The sequence below is a fragment of the Xiphophorus couchianus genome, unplaced genomic scaffold (genome assembly GCF_001444195.1).
Source record: "Xiphophorus couchianus unplaced genomic scaffold, X_couchianus-1.0 Scaffold1000102, whole genome shotgun sequence".
Classification (NCBI taxonomy): Eukaryota; Metazoa; Chordata; class Actinopteri; order Cyprinodontiformes; family Poeciliidae; genus Xiphophorus; species Xiphophorus couchianus.
In genome coordinates, this window is record NW_020963015.1 from 220,739 (window position 1) to 243,050 (window position 22,312).

Genomic DNA, 22,312 nt, shown 5'->3' on the forward strand with positions numbered 1-22,312 from the left:
AGCAGTGGAACCAGAAGAAGTCTCAATCTGTCAACAAGACGAGGATTTTTATCCATCACATGCATCCAATTCTTAAACTTTATGTCAGAAATGTTTACTGTAATAAAGCTTTCAATTGTTTGTAAACAACTTGGGAAAACAGATATTCTGCTAAGGAAGGAGAAACAGAACTTTCTCACTCAGAAAACTCCAGATTTGGTTGTTTTTGGGTTCCCATTTGAGGAAAAACTTCCTTAAACTAATTTTACGTCACTAATAGGATCTGGGGGTTCAGGAAGCCTGGCGGTCATTTTCTGTGCGGTCAGTGAAGGCCTCGCTCGGTGGGCGTGGCCTGTCTGCATCATGTTTAATCCATCAGAGCTCCTCTTGAGGCCGACAGAACAACAAAGTCTTCCTCCTTTCAGCGGCTCCGCTGTTATGTAACCGCGCAGTGTGTTGATGGCAACAAAAAGCCCTTTATCTCTCACACACAGACACACACACACACACACACACACACACACACAGGCTGTGCTCCTCTGTTTGGGTCAGCAGTGGCAGAAGCTTGAACTCCAGTTCTTCCAGTCAGAACCATTTACTGGTGGAACTGGACTGAGTTTCCTCCTCCAGCTTTTATCAGAAGATCCTTCCAGGACAGGAAGTCTGATGATGTCATCGGCTTGAAAAGTGAATCTGAGGGTAAATATTTCCTCTGCTGCTGCCAGCTGAGCGTCGGCCATCAGAGCTCACATGTTTAGGCTGGACTCTGGTTCTGGTTCTGGTTCTGGGCAGCATGAAGACATTCCTGACTGTTTTGTTTCTGTTTTTAGATGAAATAATTGTTTTAAACTTTTGGGTTTTTACCGTCAGACGCTGCAGAAACAAGCAGCCAGAAGGAAACTGGAGCTGGAACATTTCCGCTCTTTAAGGGAGATCGGACCCGATAAACTCACCAAAAAGCTTTAAGAAAACCTTTAAATCCTCACGACACGCAGCAGGAATCACTTCCTCCCTCTCAAGTTCCCTCGTTTGGTCAACTTTTAAAGTTCAGTTCAGGTTCTCTATAATCAGCTGAACCAGAACAACTAAACAATCTCCTCTGAATCCTGCAAACATCCTGCGACCATCAACTCCTCCTGTTAATAAACGCCAGCAGATTAACCATAAATCTCTCTAGAACAACAAAAGGTGCTTAAAACCAAATTTTAGTGCAACTGGGTGAGGAAAAGTTAACAATGTTTCACCACGTTATTTAAATGTTTTACAGACAAACATCCAGAACCTGCAGAGATTCTGATGGACCTAAAGGTTTGTCAGGACATCATTTGGTTTTATTGGGATAAAAATAAATGTTTCCACTAAAAATCTATTGCAGTGGTATTTATTTTGTGGCAACTTGCTGTAAGGCTGCGACAACAAGCTCATAAAAAACTATCAAAGAAAAACAAACTAAGAACAAGTTACAGACGATAAAATTAACAGAAAACAATAAATGAATTTAGTTAGATTTTCTAAAAGACATCCATATTCATCAAAATTCTAATTATTATGATAACAACAGTAAAACTATAAAACTGACACACATTATATCTGAAATATAATCTGAGTAAGGCTGCAACTAACAACTATTTTATTAATCGATTATTCTGACGATTAATCGGATAAAACAATCAGAACATTTTATAGATTTTTAATTTAACCTCAAACTGTTTAAAACATTATTAGAAATACATTAAACAAATAATTAAATCCCTTTTTTAAATAAGAAAATAAACATTTTATTGCCTAAAATGTAATACCGTAGTGTTTCCTTTAGTGAACATAACAGGTAAGTGTGTGTGTGTGTGTGTGTGTGACGGTTACTCACCTGAAGGGCAGGTAGGCGGCGTTGGAGCCGGAGAGCAGCGCTCTGAAGGCTTCCTCTGGAGTCTTCTTCAGGTAAATCACCTGCAGGAAGGAAAACATGGTGACACAAACCCAGAAAAGGAAATAAAGCGGCTCTGCTGCGTTTCCGTGTAACTGTCTAATGTCATATTTAGGAAATAGATTTGCTCATGGAAACACAACAAGTTGGAAATGTTTACATTTTGTGATAAAAGTTTTGGAGCCAGGATGAGGTGGAATTTTTTTTATTTCATAAAACTGCAATAAAAACCATTTTTTAGCATCATAAGAGTCACATGATCAACAACCGGATGTTACTACTGGAGGAAACGACAAAGAAGGAGAAGATGATGGAGCAGATTGTTTAGTAATGACTTATTGTGTAAACAATCTTATTCCCATTATGTTTCTTATTTAAAGGAAATAGTTGTTTTTGTTTTTACCTTAGCGTTCGCCGGTCATGACAGCAAAACTTTGCTGGATGATAAATTGTCCCAGAAGTTATTGCGATAAAATAATAATATTGTTGTTTTGAGACGCTAATAATGAAGAACAAACACATTCTCAAACTTTAAATTCTAATGAACATTTAACTCTGGCACTATGAGACAATTTAAATATCCAAAATAAACAAAACGACAAAAACAACAAATAAAACCAATTATAGAAACAAAACTGTCCTTCAAAATAAGAGCCAGTTGAGACCAAAACACCAGAGTGAAAACTTTTATCATCCAGTTTTTGGGAGAACAAGAGAAAAAGAGGAAAACATGCGATTACTTGATTTATTGATTTATTGCTGATTGACAAAGTTTTTGCACATTTTAATGGGAACATTTCTGATTATCTGAACTTCGACGTCGTCTTAGAGAAAAGCAGGAGGAACGCTGGAAACTGTACTGCATCAGAAAATATGAAAAACTCTTATTGTTGCGGTTCTGGCCGGATCCGACCCGGTCTGATTGTGTCGGAGCCAGAAGCCGCTCCGTGAACACAATCACCTTTTGTTTCAGCGCCATCAAATATTCAACGTGCGAAACGCAGCAGGAGAGAGTGTGTGCTTCTACCGTCCCACCTGCAGAGTTCTGGACCAGAACCAGAACCAGCTGGGTTTCTGGTTCTGGACTGGGACTACAGAACTAGAAGATCCTGAACAACGAAGATCCAACAAAACCAGAACTAAATGGAAATCAGAACGGCTCATTTAAAGTAGAAATGTTGGGTTGAACGTTGAATAAAGATCAGCCTCAATCCTGTCCCAATAAATCAATAAATTAATTAATCACATGATCAATTAAAAGAAGCTCAGTTGTTCAATTTATGGTTTTTAAATCTTTTTACCAAAAACTGGATGTTTAAATCTTCAGTTTGGTGTTTTGGTCTCAACCAGCTTCTTTTTTTTTTTTACTTCATGATTCATTTGATTTGTTGTTTCTGTTGTTTTTATTTATTTATTTATACATTTTAAATGTCTTCTCATTAAATGTTCATCAGAATTTAAAATTTATTGATGTTTGAGAATGTGTTCTTGCATTTTTATCATTATATTACTTGAAACCCTTAAAGTGTTTTTTTCTCCTGTTTTTAAAGTGACGGTGGGATGTGCTGAGAGTCGGACTCACGGCGTAGCCGCCGATCAGCACGGCGGCGTTGGCGCGCTTCCTCTGGTCGAAGCTGGTGTAGTGAACGATTCGCTTCCTGGTCAGCGTGAACGACTGCACAGAAACACAAACACAGTTACTCATCGTTTCCCTTCATTCAAACAGAAGCCGAGCGTTTTCTGTGCGTTATGAACGTGTGAACTGATGACTGAATTAAAGCCGGTCGGGTCAAACTGCAGCGGCTGAATCAGAGGAAACGGCGAGCTGCAGATTCTCTCAGCCGACTGTTAAACCGTCAGCTGCCTCCGTTTTCTCATTAGAGGCTCCGTGATGAACCGGCTGGACCCGGATCCGCCCAGCAGCACCAGCAGGAGAGCTCATTAGATCCCAAATGACAATTTAACACTATGAACTGTAGAGCAGCAGTAATGCTGGTTCCAGGATTCTTCTTGGTAATAAAATTCTGAAAAGTGTGGCAAGCATTTGTGTTCAGCCACCAAAGAGTGAACACTTTAAGGTTTTATTGTTTTTTACTTTTTATTTTTGTGTTTTTATGATGTAAAGCACTCTGACCTGCCTTGTTGCTGAAATAAACAAAGAAACTTGATTTATTTATTATATTTTATTACGTTGGAAAATAAGTGCTTTCTTTCATTTAAATTATTTTCTACAAACTTCCTGTGGAAAAAAATGTATCCTGATTTTGTAAATATTTTTCTTTGTTTTTAAATCCTAAAACAGAAACAAAACGGTACTTTTCATGAAATGACCACGAATCAGATTATTAAAAATGTCAAAGTTGTGTTTTTACTAAAAGCTATGCAACATTTGTGGCTCTAAATTAGTTTTTATTTTCAGCTCTTTAGAAGTTCAGAGCAGTGAGTGACATCAGCACCCAGTGAATCTGACTGGTTTAAATGGGAACCAGCTGCAGGTGAACCCAGATCCTCCGTCAGCTTGTGATGAAACATGATCCGACTCGGAGAAAGTCACGCCGATCCGGACCGTCCGGTCGCCTGAGGAATCCGGGCGCCATGGCAACCAACACAAACACAGAGGAAGCGCGTTTAACGGTGTCTCAGCGGGAGGCTGCGTCACGCTCGGATCGCTCCCCGCCGCATTCAGGACATTCCTGCAGAGGGAGGATCAGCGGCAGAGAAACTCACCTTCAGCTTCTTGTTGAGCTTGCAGCAGTATCGGTACAGCATGGCCAGGTTCAGCGGCCCGAAGTCTGTGTAGAAACTGGGCAGAAACACGAGAGAAACAGCATGAAGCAACGCCGAGGTCCACAGACAGGAAACAGGAAGTAACGCTGAGAATCCCCACTGCAGGTCCAGAAATACTTCCTGCGTGTGGGAAAGTTTCAGAGCGATCTGAATATTCAGCAGGTCGCTCCAAACTGAGCTGACGGAAAAACACTTTTTACTGAAAAATATTAAAATATTCTTTTTGTTTACATTTATTCTCACACAGCATGGAAGCTGCATGATGTCATAATAACTCAGTTAATCACATGATAAAGAAAGGCAGTTTTGTTTCCAAATCCATTTTATTTAAAGTTCCACTTTTGCTTTTTTTTTTCATCTTGTTTTATCGTTTTTGTTCTGGATGTTTCAAATATATTGTTGTCTTTACAACATTAAGGTTTAGTGGCATTAGGGAGGTTAAACCTGCATCAATACTGTCGTTTAACACAGAGGTGTCCAACGTGCGGCCTGGGGCCATTTGCGGCCCACGGAATGATTTTGGGCGGCCCTTGATCACAGTTCAGGAACAACCTAAATTAAAAATTAAAAAAATAAACAATTAAAAAGAAAAAATACTAAACATTTTGTGGCTGCCAGACTTCTTCCAACTTGACATTTTTGTCCAAAAGGTTTAGACGCCACTGGTTTAACACAAAGTTTGTTATCATGACTTTTCTAGCTGCAAGGAATCTGAAACCCATTTTCTCAGGATGAAACTAATTAATTTTCAATGTTTTTATTTGATTAAAAGACCCGAAGCAGCAAGAACAGATAAACAGAGACTGAATCACCAGATATTAAACAAAACCCCAACAGAGAAATAAATCTGGACGTGAAATCACTTAACCTCAAACTTTAGGCTTCTGATAAACAAAGAAATCAAACTGATTCATTCAGTCATAACTCAGGAATAACGAGTCAGAAGCTCAACATTTCATCACTTTCACTTGTTAAACATGAGCAGCGAGACAGAAGGAGAAAGTTGGTTCATGTAAAAGAAAACTGTCTTTTTTAACCTTTAAAGTGTCTCAAATATCACAAATAAAACATGTATTTAAGTTTTGGGGTCAAAACTCCATCGTTTCTCTGGTCACCCAATGATCTGTAGCCGTGGTGTAAATGAGTGAAAGCAGTTTGAAGTCAAACTTACTTCTCGTAGACAAACTCGTCGTCGGTGCAGAAGTAGTGGGTGTTGACGGTGCTTTTGGGTTTGCTGCGTAACGTGGCGAAGTACAGACGGTCTGCAGGGAAACATTAATAATAAATATTACAGTTAAACCAGATGATACAGGTTATGATTCCAGTACTCAGATGAGATTCAGAGGAATAAACGTCGGATCAGTGGGAGATTCTTGGTCATTTCATTATCACAGCAGCTCTTGATCTTCACATAAATTATATTTTTTAAACGTTTCAGACTCTGTAAGCAGCAGAACGACCTTTTTCACACAACTTGTTTTCTTCCTGATGAGTCGACAGATTGGCAAAACAAAGCTGATCAGGAGAAACACGATAACAGCAGCAAGACTCCAAAGTTTTATTATTCAATACGTCCAGAAAACCAGACTGTCCTTTGGTCACAGCTCAGCCACCAACCATAAAACATCCATTAAAGGCTTTCAGAGTTCAGCCAACAGGCCAAATAAGCACAAGTTGATTTTTCCTCGTTAATATTTGAAGTTAAATCAAACCAAACTTCAGTTTTATGTCAGTTAAAATTGCCAAAATTATTTCTATTTCCTAAACGTAAACGATTGACTTGTCAGACGTTACTTGTGGTGTCCCACAGGGATGTTCAGTCCGCAATTTTGTTTAATTTAATATTTTTTTCTGCATCGAATAAACAGCAACTCATGCAGAGCAGAAACAGAATAATTAAAATCTGAATCAAACCAAATTCATGATATTTAGAAATCTAAAACAATCAGTGGATAAAAAATCCACCTAATGATTGAAAACAACAATATGAAGACACATTTCTGCAATAAACATGACAAACTGCTGGAAAACTGAAATAAGACCAACATGTCAGATATTTGGGGGAGAAAATTGGTTGTAATTTGGTTTGAATCTTGCATTTTTCTGTGACATTAAATATTTGTTGCTATTACAAAATGTTGCAGTTTATTAGTGAAATATTTGTGTTTAAGTTTCCTCTGGGACTGAAATGATTTAGGAAAATTATTTTTAAAAAAAGATTTAGAGGATTTTATTCTTACATTGTTGTTTTTTAAAACCTATGTTCAAAACAAAACAATTTACTAAACTTTAATTAAAATGCTATTTAATTTGAATGAATGAATTATTAAATCCTACATCTGTAGAAACAATACAAAGATAATTAAATCTGATAGTTACATTTTCAATTACTATTTTTCAACAAACTCCTTTACATTCCTCCACCAGCATTCTTGAGTCCCAGTAAACCACCTGGGTTGGATCAACTGGGATATTTGCTGTCCATTACATCAAACCAGTGACTTTGGTTCAGACCAGATTTCCCACACGCCTCTAACTGGCTGTGAACACTTCCTGTAATCATCATGACTAAGCTGCAGCCTGAGAGACGGGAAAGATCAGCTCCAGTAAAAACAACTCACAGCTCCAAAATTAGACAAATTAAATGTCCACCAGAGGCTCCTCCCCCAGTGAGGAGCTACAGCTAAAGAACTTCAAACATTTTGATTCAAAAATAGAAAAAAAGAATAGAAATAAATTCAGGTTTAATCATAAAAATATTGTTTTAAGAGACAATATTCAATCTTTGATGTTTTCCAGAACTGGGTAGAGTATTTCCAATGACTATATACAGTATTTACTGTATTATTTTAATTTCCAAAAGGCTCAGCAGTTAGAAAAGTATAAAGTATTTAATTTTTCCCCATAAAGTGTCAACACTGGTAGCTATGAAATCTATATTACCTGCTGTAGGATGTATGTCTATATCAAAATTTTTGATTTAGAAATTTTTTTTCTGTCTGGACTTATTGTTTTTTAATCACATTATTTATTATAATTAATATATATAAATATATCTTTGTCTTTAAAATATCAATATTGGGGCATAATTATATTTGTAAAGCTTAAATCAGATGTTCTGATAAGTTAGTCTTTTAACAAAATACTTAATTCTTCTGTCTTGAATAATTGCCTTGACGTTAATCTTTTACTTATATATGTTAACGTACTGCTTTAGTATCATCCTCACCTCTGGTAGATTCAATACAAAAATAACAATCTGTTTTGAAATTTAAAAATAATTGTAAATAAAGAATATAATTTGTGTAATGTAATGAAAGTTATAAAATAAATTTTACTTTAAAAGTTTGAGAGGAATAGTCCAAACTAATTAAATGTGAGCTTTAAAAGGTTGTAAAAAAAAAAAGTTATAAAGTGAGTTTCTTAAATTCAAGTATTATATTTTAATGTTTATTGATGACCTAGTCTTGTGGCGTTTAGTTTTTAACGTCATATTTCTTAAAATTACCTTTGATCATCTCTGCCGCTCCCTGCGGCTCGCGTTCCTCAGCCATCCGGAACAGGGTAGACAGGACCGGGGAGCGATTCACACCTCCACGGTCATGAGTCAAGTCTAATTCCTGCACTCGTTCTACTCCTGCCGAGAGCTCCAGAAAGGGTCCGTCTAACTCCTGGGCGGCTTCAGAAAGTTTTCAAACTGCTAGCAGCTCTAGCCGTTGAGGGGCTAGCAGCGAACCGCACACAGCGTGCTTAAAAAGTTTTAAAACTTCCTCCTCAGCTTCCCATCGGTCACTGTAGCTTCCTCTCGTTCACTGCGAACTTATTCCCATTGTTTCTCTTCTTTTGTTTCTCCCCCTTTACCCGATAAATATGCCCGGATTAGCATATTAGCATGTTAAAGCTCCGCAAGCTTGGCGAGAGTCTGAAACTCTGATTGACCAAATCCCTCCTTAAGATACGTTGCCATAACAACGATAGCCGCGCTACGGGATACCGCAGCCAATCAGCGTACAGAACACTTTGTGCCGCGTTCACGGTCCACTGGGAAACACCCCAGGAAGAAAAACAGGAACCCCCGAAAGACCAGGGAATTTGACTCAAATAAGTCATTTTATTGTACAATGCTTGCTTTACAGTAAAAGTAAAATGTTTTTCGAGTTGAGTAATTCTGAACTGAATTTTTAACTTTGTGTGTGTATGACTACAGCGTATCCTTTGGTTACACTCCTTCGGACTTCATCACAAAAAAGGGAATAAGTGAAGCTTTAGACTAAATTTAAAATAAAATACTCATTAAAAACGCAAAGTGCTCCATAAAATAATTGACATATTTTCAAATATTACTCTAATTGTTTTAAACTGGTACATCTAAATAAAATAGAATATCAACAAAGTAATTTTATTTCACAAATTTATAACAAATTGAGTACATACACCATTGCATATTGCAAGCATTTTCTATTCATTAATAGCAAATAAAAACCTAAAATTTAACTTGTCAGAAACTCAAGATGAGTCAAAACAACAGAAATTGATTTATGACCTACACAATTGTAGGGATGGTTGGTGACTCAGTTGTATTGAGCTGCTGCTAAACCAGAACTAAAATTTAAAAAACAGCATAGCTGTTTAGCAATTATAGTGATTCCAAATCTTCTTTACAAAATGAAATAAATGAACCACACATTTCTGCATGTAAATTGTAATTCCTGTAAAAGGAGCCCTGACCAGGCACTGAGTTAACGAGCTGTAGCAAACAGAGACTTCTCATTTTTGTCTTTTAAATACATATTTTACTGATCTGATGTAAGTTTATGAGAAAGTAACTTAGCTGCAAGAACCAGTCATCAAAACAAATGTTTTCCCCTAATTTGATCTTTTTGAAGTGAATTATTGATAAATATTTTAATATATTGAGAATTTAAATAAAATATTCTAATGAATCTGAAACTTGATGCATCAAAACAAAACAAATCATGTTGAGGTAAATGAGCTTCCTGCTCAAATTAAATACATAAAGTTACAAAAAACACTTAAAAAAATATTCTTGCAGTTTTCAGACATTTAGTAAATAATTTTAGACATTATAACTGACCCAAAACTAGAATAAATTAGTCAACTTCAGCGCGTGAGGAAAATATATCTGTATCTTTTTATTAGGTTTTATTAAGTTCCCCAAATTTATGCTTTTAATCAAACATTTTGAATTTTATTACTATACTGTGCAGTATTAATTTCAAACACTTTCAAGGACATTATATACTCTACAAACTATAAAAACACAAAATTGAAATTCAAGGATTTTCAAGCACCTGTAAAATCTGCAGAGGAAAAACTGATGAAGAATTTTGCTCTGATTTGAAGGTTTTAGGGTTTCAGAGTCCAGATGAGCAAAATCAGCTTCATGAAGCCAAACTGACCTGCAATGAGTGAGATCCAGACGCGGTTCGGTGCTGGTCCGGGTCCAGGAGCGGGTCCAGGTCCGGGTGTGGGCTGGGGGGCCCGGGGTTGGTCCTGGTGCCTCCTCCAGGGCCCCGTCTCCGTCATGCTGCAGGACGGCCGGCGGACTGCGAGGACACTGAGCCGGGACGCTGTGGCGGTACCAGCGGTGACCCGGGTCGGGTTACGGCCGGTGGCGGAGGAGGACAGAGGTGTGAGCTTACAGCAGCCTCGGGTTTCAACACATCGAGCGCCGAGCCGGACTCCAGCTCACCTGCAGCAGGTCAACATGACACCGCGCCGCTGACGCCACGGAAACGGGGCGGCACAGGAAGTTCTGGTTCTGATCCAGCAGCTGGAGTCTGGAAAAGGTCACGCTGTTTTTGTTCCCCCATCCTCAGCTGGAGGAAACTACATTACCCAGAATTCAGCTGAGTTCATTCAGTTTCGGCCAACAACAACAAAATCTTTAAAATGAAACAAAAACCATAAAAAAATCTTGATTGCTTGGAAGATTTTTATTTAATTATTTCATCACATTATTAAGGAAACAAAAAAACCCTGAGCGACAGAAACTAAGAGGGTCGGCCATGTCAGGAGCAGCTACGAGTCCAGCAGAGTGTGTGTGTGTGAGTGTGTGTGTGTGTGTGTGTGTGCGTGTGTGTGTGTGTGGGGCTACAGGTTGGGGTTAACCACTCCGGATCCTTGACACTCGATGATGTATGTGACGCCGCTGCTCAGCTCGTCTTCGCTCTTTGTTATCGTGAACTTCGCCTACAGACACAACAGGAACAGAAAGAATTAGAGTTTCAAAATAAAAGCCTATGAGAGTTTATTTTTATTCTAATTATAAAGCAGCTCCAGGAGAAAGAATGATTTCTGGAGACTAAAGAGGAACATTTGGAGGAAATGTTTCTACCATCCTAATGGGGAAGCACGGTGGTGGCAGCATCATGTGGGGAGATTTAAACTCAAATCACAAATCATTATTCTTCTCCTGCAGCAGTCAGTCTTACGAGGCTCTAAAGAGGCCTCTGACTGAAGACTGCTGCTTTATGACAGTTTTATGACAGGCTAACAGCTCAATATTCCCCAGTAACACGTCCTGGATGAAATCATCACTGCTAATCCTCCTCCTTTGCTTTCGCCACTTGAATCTCTGATAGAAGAGACGGCTTGAACTTCCTCCTTTTCTCAACTCACAGTTCAGGAATTATTTCAGTTTTTGAGATGTTAAACAGCTGCTCCAGGTTATATAAAAACCATCCTTTGTTGCCATGGTTACATATCATAACTATCTGAAAGTAAAAGTGAGAGCAGAACTCCTTGGCATCGATAACCAGAGGAAATAACTGAAAACAGCAACTAGTTCACATGATTTACCAACTTGTTGACAAATTTCAGTGAGCAAATGATTATGAATCTGTGATTTATTACTTTTAGAAACTAAAATGACTAATTTCGCAGTTGGACTTTAACCATTTCTCACTGGAGCGTCTCCAGCTGTGATCTGATGTCAGGTTCAGCTTCTCGCTGTCTGACCTGAGTGAGCTGCTCTGCGATGTGGATGGCCGTCTGCGTGTGCAGCGTCACGGCGCCGGTCCGAATCCTAGATGTTCCCTTCGCCAGCGCCATGAAGATGATGAGCTGAGGAGGAGGAAGAAGGGTCAGTGACATCATCACGATCATCATCATCCTCACGGCTGCTGCAGCCTCACCTGGTCCTGCAGGAACTCGTCCACGCAGCCGTTGTGTCTGAGGTTTCTCAGCAGCATCTCTGCAGCTTCTATTCCCACTTTATCTGCATAAACACCTGAAACAACAGGTCAGAGGTCACAGGGGGCAGGGCTAGGAACCTGATTGGTTGAACTTGGCTGACTTTATTCTTGTAATAAGACTTATTTTCTTAGCATGGTCCTAAATACTCTGTCATTGTCACAAAACTTTATTCTCATGAATAATAAAAATAGTATCCCGGTTCTAATATTTCATTGTAGAATTGACCTGAATTCAAAGTCCAAATAAATAGAACCTGTAAACAAACTTCTGAAACAAGATGGCCACCCTGGGAGTTCTGACATCACTCTGAACTCTGGAGGAGTACATTGGTGAAAAAAATAAAAATAAAAAAATAAAATCAGCCCTGGTATAAGTCAAGCTTTTCCTCCAGTAAAACCATCAAACTGCTCCTGATTCCTCTGCAGTGATGAAAACACACTGATTGGTTTCCAGAGCGGTGCTGCCCCCTGCTGGTCATCAGTGACATAAACACACTGATTGGTTTCCAGAGCGGTGCTGCCCCCTGCTGGTCATTCCTCACCTTTCTTTCCCAGAGCCGATCCTGCGAACAGGCAGCCTGTGGATGATTCTGCGATGATTCTGAAACAGAGAGACCAATCAGAGAGCTGCTGGTGCTGTGACATCAGCGGGTGGGCGGGGCTTACATGATGCCGTTGCCGTTCCCGTAGGCCTTTTCCTTCTCCTGCACTGCCTGGATGTTGATGTAAAGTTCTTTGATTTCCTTCCTGATGGTCCGAACGGCGGCGGCTGACATGTCTTTAGCCAGCTGCAGACAGGAACAGGAAGTCAGCTCAGACAGACAAAACTAGAAAAAATAAAAGACTTTAAATCAGCTGAGAGGGGCTTTTACTTTGAAGGGCAGGACTCCGGCCACGAAGGCTCTGCCGTGGATCTTTGTGATGTTTCCTCTGTCCGTCATGGAGACGGGCTGCAGCTCCTTGAGCGGCTGAGCCGTCACCACCACCTCCCCGCCGCCTTTGGGGTAGTAGCCCCTGCAGCACAAACAGACGCCATGACAACCAGGGTCTCTGACAGGAAACAGCAGCCGGACGGCGGCGGAGTCAGGAGACGGACCTCATCCTGATGTCGCAGTCAAAATGGACGCCGAACTTCTCCACAACGGGCTTGAAGACCTGCAGGAGGAACCAGGAAGTTTATGGAGAATTTATGGTTCCAAACTTTAAATATTCACCTTAAAGGTGCAGTTTGTAAGTTTTGTAAAAAATAAAAAAACTTTTTACATATTTGTTGTAACTGTCACCATGTTGTTGCAGCATGATATGAAACAGACATTCTGTAGAAAAACTGAGCTCCTGCTCCTAATGCTAACAAGAAACAACCAGTCAGACCCAGGAGGCGGAGCTTACTGCTGTCAATCAATCCTGTTTAGCATGAAATAAGACAACTTTTTGTGTCAATTGCACAGTCATTATGAGTAATAAATAACTATTACACTGAATCAGTGCACAAATTGTTTTAAAGTAAAAAACCTTTCTGCCTCAAATTAAACGATGGAACACAATTTACAAAGAAAGTTACAAAACTCTGTAATTTGGCAAATATAAATAATTTCTGTAATTCTCTAACTGATCTAAAACAAGAATAGTTTAGTCTGATTTGACTTCAGACACGGAGAAAAAAACGTGTCTGTCTTTTAATTAGATGTATGAAAATATCTGGTTTCAAATGTAAAAAACAATTTTTAACAAATTTAAGCTGTAAATCAATTGTTAGATTAAAAAATGCACTTTATTAACAAACTGTGCAGTCTGAATATTCTGAATATCAAACACTATAAAGGAGTTTATACACAAATCAAAAACTTTCCAAATCCTGAAAAACACCAAATCAAAATTCAATGATTTTCAAGGATTTCAAGCACCCATATGGACTAACAGAATGGATCCTGTGTTGAGTGTACTGATATAAACAGGTTCTAACTGGACCTACTGGTCAAAATTTAACAAACTGGTGAATCTTTTATTTTGGACGCTGCTGCAGTGACCCTGTGGCTCCAGCAGGGGGAGCACTCAGCTTACCTTCACAGTGTAGTCGATCTGCGGGGCCATTTCTGCGTTGGTTCCTCCTTTCAGAAGGAGCTGTGAGGCGGCGTCAGCGTACAGCGCGCAGGGCAGGGCCGCCTGCAGCAGCAAACACACACTCCTGACAGAAAACACACACATTACAGAAACCGTGGCCGAGACGCGTCGGGGGGCGGTGCAGCGGCCGCTGGCCGCTCCTCACCCTGCGGTCTGCGTGTCGGCCGTGTGGTTCCCCGACCGGACCTTCCCTGGAGTCAGGCTGATGTCGGTGGAGCCGATGCTGGCCCCCTGCAGGCTGCCGGAGCAGAGGTCCGAGAGGAGCTGGAGGCCCGTCAGATGCTGCGGCCTGAAACAAAAAAAACAATAAACACGCAGCGTAAAAAGGGTTTAAACTGGGAAGAAAAAACAAAAACACACACATAGGAAAAAAGATTTAAACTGAAAAAATGCAAATAAATGATTTAAACTGCTGAAAATACAAGCAAGGGTTCAAACCGAGAAATAACACGCAAGAATGGGTTAAAGTGAAATAATAAAAGACGCAGGACTGGCTTAAAGTGATGAAAACACTCAGAAAGAAAATATTCAAACTGAAAATAAAACACGCAGAAAAAACGTTTTACACTGAAAAAACACACATAAATGGTTCAAACTGGGAAAAACACTCAGGAAGAGATAAAACTGACAAAAATAGGCATAAAGGAAGGGTTTACACTTCGCTCTGCACAGATTGCAGTTTTCTGGCCAATTACCAATTTTTAAGAAGCCTGACCTGCCGATTCCAATTTTGGCCAATATCATTTTTTTAATCTGAAATGTCACTAAACATAGCAAGAAAACTGAGTTGGTAGGAGTGGTGACTATAATTAAGTGCAGACGTGACGTGGTGGGCGGGGCTAACAGTCAAACCTCTAACGACAGAACAGAAGACGACAGTGGCTGATGTTTAGACCTTTGCTGAGGAAGATAAAATCCTCAGATCGGCTTCACGTGTAAATATCGGCCGATCTCCCAAAATAAAAGAAACCGGCGCTGATAAATTGGCTGGTTGACAAATCGGTGCACCACTAATTTTAACTGCTGAAAATACATAAAAAGGGTTGAAACTAAAGATGCACTGATTGGATATTGACCTCATATTGACATTGGTTCTGATATTGAAAAAATTCTAGATCGGATACTACGACAATGTTTCCGATCCCTAAGAGCACATCTACTCAGTCTAATTCTATGCTTTGTGCTGTGAGCGACATCATGCTTTATTCTTTATTTCACATTGTATTTAGAATGTCTAATTATATTTTCTGAACCGTTTGAAAGAAGGTTTGTTGCAGCTTATTTTTACGTGTTTGAATAATCAGTCATCCTGTTTCTGTCACTTTGTTTCTGCATTATTTATTTTACTTTGGCTGTTCTACTCCTACCTGAACAAATTAAAATTGGTTTTCCATGTTTGACCAAGCTGGTCAAGCTGTTGGTGTGTTTAAGTGAGCTGCACTACTGCAGAGTTATCACATACATTTATGCCTTAGTTTTTTTGTTTTGTTTGTTTTTTTAACATTTTAAGTTAATTCAGTTGTTTTTCTGTATCGACAGGCCGATAGCAGACCTCAGATACTGGAAGTGAAAAAAGTGGATCTGTGCATCTGTAGAGTTATTATGAAAGTGATAAAGATTTCAGGTTATAACCCAGATTAAATTTTAAATTATTTCTTAAAAATATCTTTTTTACTCTTGCAAATAAAACATATGAAAGTTGTTTCTTTAAAAATAAAAACAAATTGGAAAACATGTCAATGTTACACAACATGTGAATTTAGATAATAAAATACAGAACCAAAATAAAGGTTTGTGACCAAATAATCAAATCTATATCTGTGAACCAATCAGAACGGCTGAACATTACTAATTGTTTTTTGTAAAAATATTATCAAGGTCCAATGATCTCCAAATAGTTCACTACTGAAATTCAGATCATGTTATCTGAAAATGGCATTAAATTGGAACAATTTTTTCCAGTTCTCATTGAAAGCTACATCATGTCAGGTTGATCTAAAAGCTCAGAGTCTAGTTCTTATATCTCTGAGAGCTGAAACAGAGTTGATGGATGTTTAACGATGAACATATTGTTCTGGAAGAAAGGCAGCAGCAGAGAAAACTGGGAATAATGTGAAACAGAAAGACGCTCCTATTGGCTGATTCACTGACGCTTCAGATGCTCATTAATATTCTTATTTATGGAGATTTTTGAATGAAGACTGGTCTGTGTTTGGAGATCCTGGAACATTAAATCTGTTAAAAGTTTAAAATCATCAGAATCCATACGAAAGTTACACATTTAGCCTGATCTGAGTCATAAATCTGACGCGAATAACCGAACATTAAAGTTGACCAAACGGGTTTTGTTCTTTTAAAACTGACTGAAGCAACTTTAATGAATAGGCTAACGTTAGCCTGTTAGCCGCTAACCCACCTGAGCCCCGGGGTGCTCCTGCCTGCCCGGATCTTGATGATCTTTATGGCGGAGCCGGTGATGCAGCTGAGCGCCGCCGAGACTCTCAGGATCTGTCCGCCCTAAGGAGAACCGACAGCGGGGTGAGACAGAAGCCGCACCAGAGGCGCTGAGAGGCGGCTGCTAGCCGCTAGCTCCCCGTTAGCCTGTTATTCTCAGCGCGGAGGACGAACCTATGCGGCTTTCCGGTTGTTTCTCTGCTAATTGAAGTGAATACTCACTCCCTCCATGACGCTGCCGTCTATCTCCACCGCCGCAGAGTCCATTTTCATTCAGTAAACTCCGCTTCAACTGTCTCTCCCAGTTGTCCTGCTCAGCTGCTGACTGCGGTACTTTTCCAACTGTTCAGTCCGGCGGCATCAAGCTGGAAACGCCGAACTTATACTACTTCCGGTTACTGTTAAAATAAAATGCAGATAGCTCATACTACTTCCTCTGGCTATTAAAGTAAAACAAAGCTGTTAATGAAGATACATTTTCAACGATTTCATATATATATATATATATATTTTTTTTTTCTTTCTCGTGTTTCCAATCGCAAATAAACTGTGGAAATCAGAGAGATAGCGGGGAGTCTGAAAGTTTATGTTCTATTCAGTTTCTTGATGTAGCGCCATTCACAATACATGTCATCTGGAGGAATTTTACAGCCTGCTCCACATGAACTCTGGCGGCGGATTTCAGACCCAAACCGTCTTGTGGTCCACAGGCCGCTGCCGCTTCTGTCTTTTCTGGCGAATCCAGCTGCCGAGGCATTTCCACGCCTTGTAGAGGCAGATCAGGTGGATCTCTAAGCCACACAGTCCTGGAATGTGCAGCACCGGTCCGTGGGTCTCGTGCCAGTTCAAATGTGCCGGGAACCCACGGATGTTGAACCTGCAGATTGGGCTTGTTGCTGCGTCTCCGTCCATGGTGTCCATGCTTCAACAGTTGCCGATGAGCTGACGTTAATATTTCAGTTTGCAGCAGTGGCCGTGTCTCTGTGTGACAGATTTTCATGTGCCTCTCTGGTCGTAGTGAACGTTGCTGATATGTTCCCTTTAATATTTCTCTTTTACCGATTTGATTTGCGAACAGGTTGCTACAAGAGAGCAGTTTGCAGCGAGTTGTGCCCGATGCAGAGATATATTCAGCTTTCATGCGACACAGAAAGTTTCTACAAGCTGAATCTTTGGTCGTAGTCGTTTCTCGGACCGTGTTTCCAGCCGCGGCCGTGTCTCTGTGTGTCTCTGGTACTGGTGTGTTTGCCCGTGATGCTGAGATATATTCAGCTTTCATGCGACACAGAAAGCGCCTCCAAGCTGAATATTTGCAGTCGTTTCTCGGACCGTGTTTCCAGCCGCGGCCGTGTCTCTGTGTGTCTCTCGACCGTGTTTCTCGGACCGTGTTTCCAGCCGCGGCCGTGTCTCTGTTTGTTTCTCAGCTCCCGTCTCTGGTTCGAACCATGAACCTGTCGATCCAGGCGCGGATGCAGGAGCCTTTCTACTACGGCCGCGGCGACGTCACGGTGAGGAACTCTGTTCCTCTTATATGATAACATGGAGCTGCTGACAGGTGCCGCGCTCCTTCTTCGTGACTTGCCGCCGACTTTTTCCTTCGTTTTCATCTCAGGCCGAGCAGCTCCCCTGTCTCCGCTCCCTGACGAACCACGGCGGGACGGTTTTGCACAACTCCAAGCTCTGCAGCTCTCCCACACCTCTTCAGAGGGGGAAGAGAACGGAGGGGCGACACACCCGGCTCTAGAGAGACCGGCTACTGACGCGCTCTGAGGACTTGAACGCACTGCTCTAGGACGGAGACACGGTACATGCTAAGGGGGAGAAGCAGCAAGAGCCGGAAAGCAAATAAACTGTGGAAATCAGAGAGATAGCGGGGAGTCTGAAAGTTTATGTTCTATTCAGTTTCTTGATGTAGCGCCATTCACAATACATGTCATCTGGAGGAATTTTACAGCCTGCTCCACATGAACTCTGGCGGCGGATTTCAGACCCAAACCGTCTTGTGGTCCACAGGCCGCTGCCGCTTCTGTCTTTTCTGGCGAATCCAGCTGCCGAGGCATTTCCACGCCTTGTAGAGGCAGATCAGGTGGATCTCTAAGCCACACAGTCCTGGAATGTGCAGCACCGGTCCGTGGGTCTCGTGCCAGTTCAAATGTGCCGGGAACCCACGGATGTTGAACCTGCAGATTGGGCTTGTTGCTGCGTCTCCGTCCATGGTGTCCATGCTTCAACAGTTGCCGATGAGCTGACGTTAATATTTCAGTTTGCAGCAGTGGCCGTGTCTCTGTGTGACAGATTTTCATGTGCCTCTCTGGTCGTAGTGAACGTTGCTGATATGTTCCCTTTAATATTTCTCTTTTACCGATTTGATTTGCGAACAGGTTGCTACAAGAGAGCAGTTTGCAGCGAGTTGTGCCCGATGCAGAGATATATTCAGCTTTCATGCGACACAGAAAGTTTCTACAAGCTGAATCTTTGGTCGTAGTCGTTTCTCGGACCGTGTTTCCAGTCGCGGCCGTGTCTCTGTGTGTCTCTGGTACTGGTGTGTTTGCCCGTGATGCTGAGATATATTCAGCTTTCATGCGACACAGAAAGCGCCTCCAAGCTGAATATTTGCAGTCGTTTCTCGGACCGTGTTTCCAGCCGCGGCCGTGTCTCTGTGTGTCTCTCGACCGTGTTTCTCGGACCGTGTTTCCAGCCGCGGCCGTGTCTCTGTTTGTTTCTCAGCTCCCGTCTCTGGTTCGAACCATGAACCTGTCGATCCAGGCGCGGATGCAGGAGCCTTTCTACTACGGCCGCGGCGACGTCACGGTGAGGAACTCTGTTCCTCTTATATGATAACATGGAGCTGCTGACAGGTGCCGCGCTCCTTCTTCGTGACTTGCCGCCGACTTTTTCCTTCGTTTTCATCTCAGGCCGAGCAGCTCCCCTGTCTCCGCTCCCTGACGAACCACGGCGGGACGGTTTTGCACAACTCCAAGCTCTGCAGCTCTCCCACACCTCTTCAGAGGGGGAAGAGAACGGAGAGGCGACACACCCGGCTCTAGAGAGACCGGCTACTGACGCGCTCTGGGGACTTGAACGCACTGCTCTAGGACGGAGACACGGTACATGCTAAGGGGGAGAAGCAGCAAGAGCCGGAAAGCAAATAAACTGTGGAAATCAGAGAGATAGCGGGGAGTCTGAAAGTTTATGTTCTATTCAGTTTCTTGATGTAGCGCCATTCACAATACATGTCATCTGGAGGAATTTTACAGCCTGCTCCACATGAACTCTGGCGGCGGATTTCAGACCCAAACCGTCTTGTGGTCCACAGGCCGCTGCCGCTTCTGTCTTTTCTGGCGAATCCAGCTGCCGAGGCATTTCCACGCCTTGTAGAGGCAGATCAGGTGGATCTCTAAGCCACACAGTCCTGGAATGTGCAGCACCGGTCCGTGGGTCTCGTGCCAGTTCAAATGTGCCGGATGTTGAACCTGCAGATTGGGCTTGTTGCTGCGTCTCCGTCCATGGTGTCCATGCTTCAACAGTTGCCGATGAGCTGACGTTAATATTTCAGTTTGCAGCAGTGGCCGTGTCTCTGTGTGACAGATTTTCATGTGCCTCTCTGGTCGTAGTGAACGTTGCTGATATGTTCCCTTTAATATTTCTCTTTTACCGATTTGATTTGCGAACAGGTTGCTACAAGAGAGCAGTTTGCAGCGAGTTGTGCCCGATGCAGAGATATATTCAGCTTTCATGCGACACAGAAAGTTTCTACAAGCTGAATCTTTAGTCGTAGTCGTTTCTCGGACCGTGTTTCCAGCCGCGGCCGTGTCTCTGTGTGTCTCTGGTACTGGTGTGTTTGCCCGTGATGCTGAGATATATTCAGCTTTCATGCGACACAGAAAGCGCCTCCAAACTGAATATTTGCAGTCGTTTCTCGGACCGTGTTTCCAGCCGCGGCCGTGTCTCTGTGTGTCTCTCGACCGTGTTTCTCGGACCGTGTTTCCAGCCGCGGCCGTGTCTCTGTTTGTTTCTCAGCTCCCGTCTCTGGTTCGAACCATGAACCTGTCGATCCAGGCGCGGATGCAGGAGCCTTTCTACTACGGCCGCGGCGACGTCACGGTGAGGAACTCTGTTCCTCTTATATGATAACATGGAGCTGCTGACAGGTGCCGCGCTCCTTCTTCGTGACTTGCCGCCGACTTTTTCCTTCGTTTTCATCTCAGGCCGAGCAGCTCCCCTGTCTCCGCTCCCTGACGAACCACGGCGGGACGGTTTTGCACAACTCCAAGCTCTGCAGCTCTCCCACACCTCTTCAGAGGGGGAAGAGAACGGAGGGGCGACACACCCGGCTCTAGAGAGACCGGCTACTGACGCGCTCTGAGGACTTGAACGCACTGCTCTAGGACGGAGACACGGTACATGCTAAGGGGGAGAAGCAGCAAGAGCCGGAAAGCAAATAAACTGTGGAAATCAGAGAGATAGCGGGGAGTCTGAAAGTTTATGTTCTATTCAGTTTATTGATGTAGCGCCATTCACAATACATGTCATCTGGAGGAATTTTACAGCCTGCTCCACATGAACTCTGGCGGCGGATTTCAGACCCAAACCGTCTTGTGGTCCACAGGCCGCTGCCGCTTCTGTCTTTTCTGGCGAATCCAGCTGCCGAGGCATTTCCACGCCTTGTAGAGGCAGATCAGGTGGATCTCTAAGCCACACAGTCCTGGAATGTGCAGCACCGGTCCGTGGGTCTCGTGCCAGTTCAAATGTGCCGGGAACCCACGGATGTTGAACCTGCAGATTGGGCTTGTTGCTGCGTCTCCGTCCATGGTGTCCATGCTTCAACAGTTGCCGATGAGCTGACGTTAATATTTCAGTTTGCAGCAGTGGCCGTGTCTCTGTGTGACAGATTTTCATGTGCCTCTCTGGTCGTAGTGAACGTTGCTGATATGTTCCCTTTAATATTTCTCTTTTACCGATTTGATTTGCGAACAGGTTGCTACAAGAGAGCAGTTTGCAGCGAGTTGTGCCCGATGCAGAGATATATTCAGCTTTCATGCGACACAGAAAGTTTCTACAAGCTGAATCTTTGGTCGTAGTCGTTTCTCGGACCGTGTTTCCAGTCGCGGCCGTGTCTCTGTGTGTCTCTGGTACTGGTGTGTTTGCCCGTGATGCTGAGATATATTCAGCTTTCATGCGACACAGAAAGCGCCTCCAAGCTGAATATTTGCAGTCGTTTCTCGGACCGTGTTCCCAGTCGCGGCCGTGTCTCTGTTTGTCTCTCGACCGTGTTTCTCGGACCGCTGCCGACTTTTTCCCAGTCGTGGCCGTGTCTCTGTGTGACAGATTTTCATGTGCCTCTCTGGTCGTAGTGAACGTTGCTGATATGTTCCCTTTAATATTTCTCTTTTACCGATTTGATTTGCGAACAGGTTGCTACAAGAGAGCAGTTTGCAGCGAGTTGTGCCCGATGCAGAGATATATTCAGCTTTCATGCGACACAGAAAGTTTCTACAAGCTGAATCTTTAGTCGTAGTCGTTTCTCGGACCGTGTTTCCAGCCGCGGCCGTGTCTCTGTGTGTCTCTGGTACTGGTGTGTTTGCCCGTGATGCTGAGATATATTCAGCTTTCATGCGACACAGAAAGCGCCTCCAAGCTGAATATTTGCAGTCGTTTCTCGGACCGTGTTTCCAGCCGCGGCCGTGTCTCTGTTTGTTTCTCAGCTCCCGTCTCTGGTTCGAACCATGAACCTGTCGATCCAGGCGCGGATGCAGGAGCCTTTCTACTACGGCCGCGGCGACGTCACGGTGAGGAACTCTGTTCCTCTTATATGATAACATGGAGCTGC

The 22,312-nt window shown here is 42.5% G+C and overlaps 2 protein-coding genes across 5 annotated transcripts in view; both read right to left on the bottom strand.

Annotated features, from left to right (window-relative positions):
- Window positions 1-8,644, bottom strand: part of cdc14ab (cell division cycle 14Ab) — a 26,290-nt gene extending 17,646 nt beyond the window's left edge. For all 4 annotated transcript variants that reach the window (XM_028011987.1, XM_028011988.1, XM_028011986.1 and 1 more), the window contains exons 1-5: window positions 8,199-8,644; window positions 5,862-5,952; window positions 4,631-4,706; window positions 3,486-3,578; window positions 1,847-1,926 (exon numbers count right to left, since the gene is read on the bottom strand). In XM_028011987.1, coding sequence (XP_027867788.1) covers window positions 1,847-1,926; window positions 3,486-3,578; window positions 4,631-4,706; window positions 5,862-5,952; window positions 8,199-8,244 — 386 coding nt within the window. In that variant the 5' untranslated portion in view covers window positions 8,245-8,644. The remainder of the gene's footprint in view (window positions 1-1,846; window positions 1,927-3,485; window positions 3,579-4,630; window positions 4,707-5,861; window positions 5,953-8,198) is intronic.
- Window positions 8,645-10,628: 1,984 nt separating this feature from the next.
- rtca (RNA 3'-terminal phosphate cyclase) lies at window positions 10,629-16,871 on the bottom strand. The gene is made up of 11 exons (XM_028011989.1): window positions 16,705-16,871; window positions 16,445-16,545; window positions 14,174-14,317; window positions 13,969-14,092; window positions 13,004-13,062; window positions 12,780-12,921; window positions 12,574-12,695; window positions 12,450-12,508; window positions 11,848-11,942; window positions 11,672-11,776; window positions 10,629-10,903 (listed from the first exon to the last, which is right to left on the bottom strand). The coding sequence occupies exons 1-11, from the start codon at window positions 16,753-16,755 to the stop codon at window positions 10,805-10,807; spliced, it is 1,101 nt and encodes a 366-aa protein (XP_027867790.1). The 5' UTR covers window positions 16,756-16,871; the 3' UTR covers window positions 10,629-10,804.
- Between the last annotated feature and the right edge of the window lie 5,441 nt (window positions 16,872-22,312).

Bases quoted from the DNA above. Each gene is read 5' to 3' on its own strand.
- rtca (XM_028011989.1), bottom strand. From the start codon at position 16,755: ATGAAAATGGACTCTGCGGCGGTGGAGATAGACGGCAGCGTCATGGAG. The intron at 14,318-16,444 runs GTGGGTTAGCGG...TTTTTGTTTCAG, and splicing joins AGGAGCACCCCGGGGCTCAG to GCCGCAGCATCTGACGGGCC. The intron at 11,777-11,847 runs GTGAGGCTGCAG...CCTCCTCCTCAG, and splicing joins ACGAGTTCCTGCAGGACCAG to CTCATCATCTTCATGGCGCT.